General features: G+C 80.5%; 1 protein-coding gene across 1 annotated transcript in view; it reads right to left on the bottom strand.

Annotated features, from left to right (window-relative positions):
* The window catches only part of AURANDRAFT_68937 (hypothetical protein), a gene marked incomplete at both ends in the record, with an annotated part of 6,546 nt that extends 5,518 nt beyond the window's left edge, over positions 1-1,028 (bottom strand). Inside the window, one exon of the mRNA XM_009044672.1 lies at positions 28-1,028. Within this exon, the coding sequence (XP_009042920.1) occupies positions 28-1,028 (1,001 nt within the window). The remainder of the gene's footprint in view (positions 1-27) is intronic.

Here is a 1,028-nt window from a genome sequence, read left to right as displayed (position 1 = left end):
GTGCAGCCCGTCCAGGCGCCCCGCGACCTCGACGAAGACCGCCGCCGCGCCGGCGAAGTCGCGGGCCCCGACGCGGAGCGCCGCGGCGATCTTGTACGCGTCGACGGATCGCGCGGCGTCGAAGCGGCAGCGGTCGTCGTAGCCGAGGAAGTCCGCCGCGAAGGCGTCGTCGACGGGGTCGCGCCGCGCCAACTTCAACAGCGCGGCGTCGACGAGCGCGTGGCCGTCGCCCCAGGGCGCCGCGACGAGCCGCGCGGCCGCGCCGCGATCCAGCAGCTCGCGCGCGAGCCGGGGCACGCGCTCCCCGGGGTCCGTATTGGCCTTGGCCGCCGCGCGGCCCCAGTCGCCGAGGGCGAGGTCGAGCTCGAAGGCCCAGGCGTCGAGGGCGAGGCCCGCGTCGCTTTGGTCTTTCGGCGCGAGCCGCGCGAGCCGCGCGGCGGCCGCGCGGCCGCGCGCGTCGGACGCGCAGGACCGCAGCATGCGCGCCTTGGCGGACGTGAAGGCGAGGTCGTCGCCCGACAGCGCCAGACGCGCCGCGTAGGCCGCGGCGGCGGCCTCGAGGCGCGCCGCGCCGCCGCGCGCGGCCTCGGCGTCGCCTAAAGCTTCCGCGGCGGCGGCGACGTCTCCCGCCCGCGCGGCGAGCTGGCGCCGGCGCCGCAGGGACGCGTAGGCCGGCTGGCCGCTCTCCCGCAAATACACGTCGAGGCGGCTCGGCGACCCGGGCCCGAGCACGCCGCTCCAGGCCGCGCCCGCCGCGAGCGCGCCGAGGTACGCGCCGCCGCCGGCTCCCGCGCCCGCGACGCGCGCCGCGGCCGCGCACCGGTCCAGGAACGCGTTGCCCGGCCCGCCGCCCTCGACGAGCTGGCCGTCGGGCGCCAGGAGCCCCGCGAGCGCCGGCTCGCGGCGGTCGAGCCAGTGCGCGCGGTCGTCGCGGCCGTCCGCGAACGACACGCGGCGCGCCTTCCGCGGCGCCGCGCCGTCCGCGGGCGCGTCGCTCGCGAGCCAGGCCGTGACCCTCAGATCGCGGG

This window comes from Aureococcus anophagefferens (genome assembly GCF_000186865.1).
Source record: "Aureococcus anophagefferens unplaced genomic scaffold AURANscaffold_642, whole genome shotgun sequence".
Lineage (NCBI taxonomy): Eukaryota > Pelagophyceae > Pelagomonadales > Pelagomonadaceae > Aureococcus > Aureococcus anophagefferens.
Note: the sequence above shows the minus strand (reverse complement) of the source record. Positions and strands in the feature narration are given on the sequence as shown.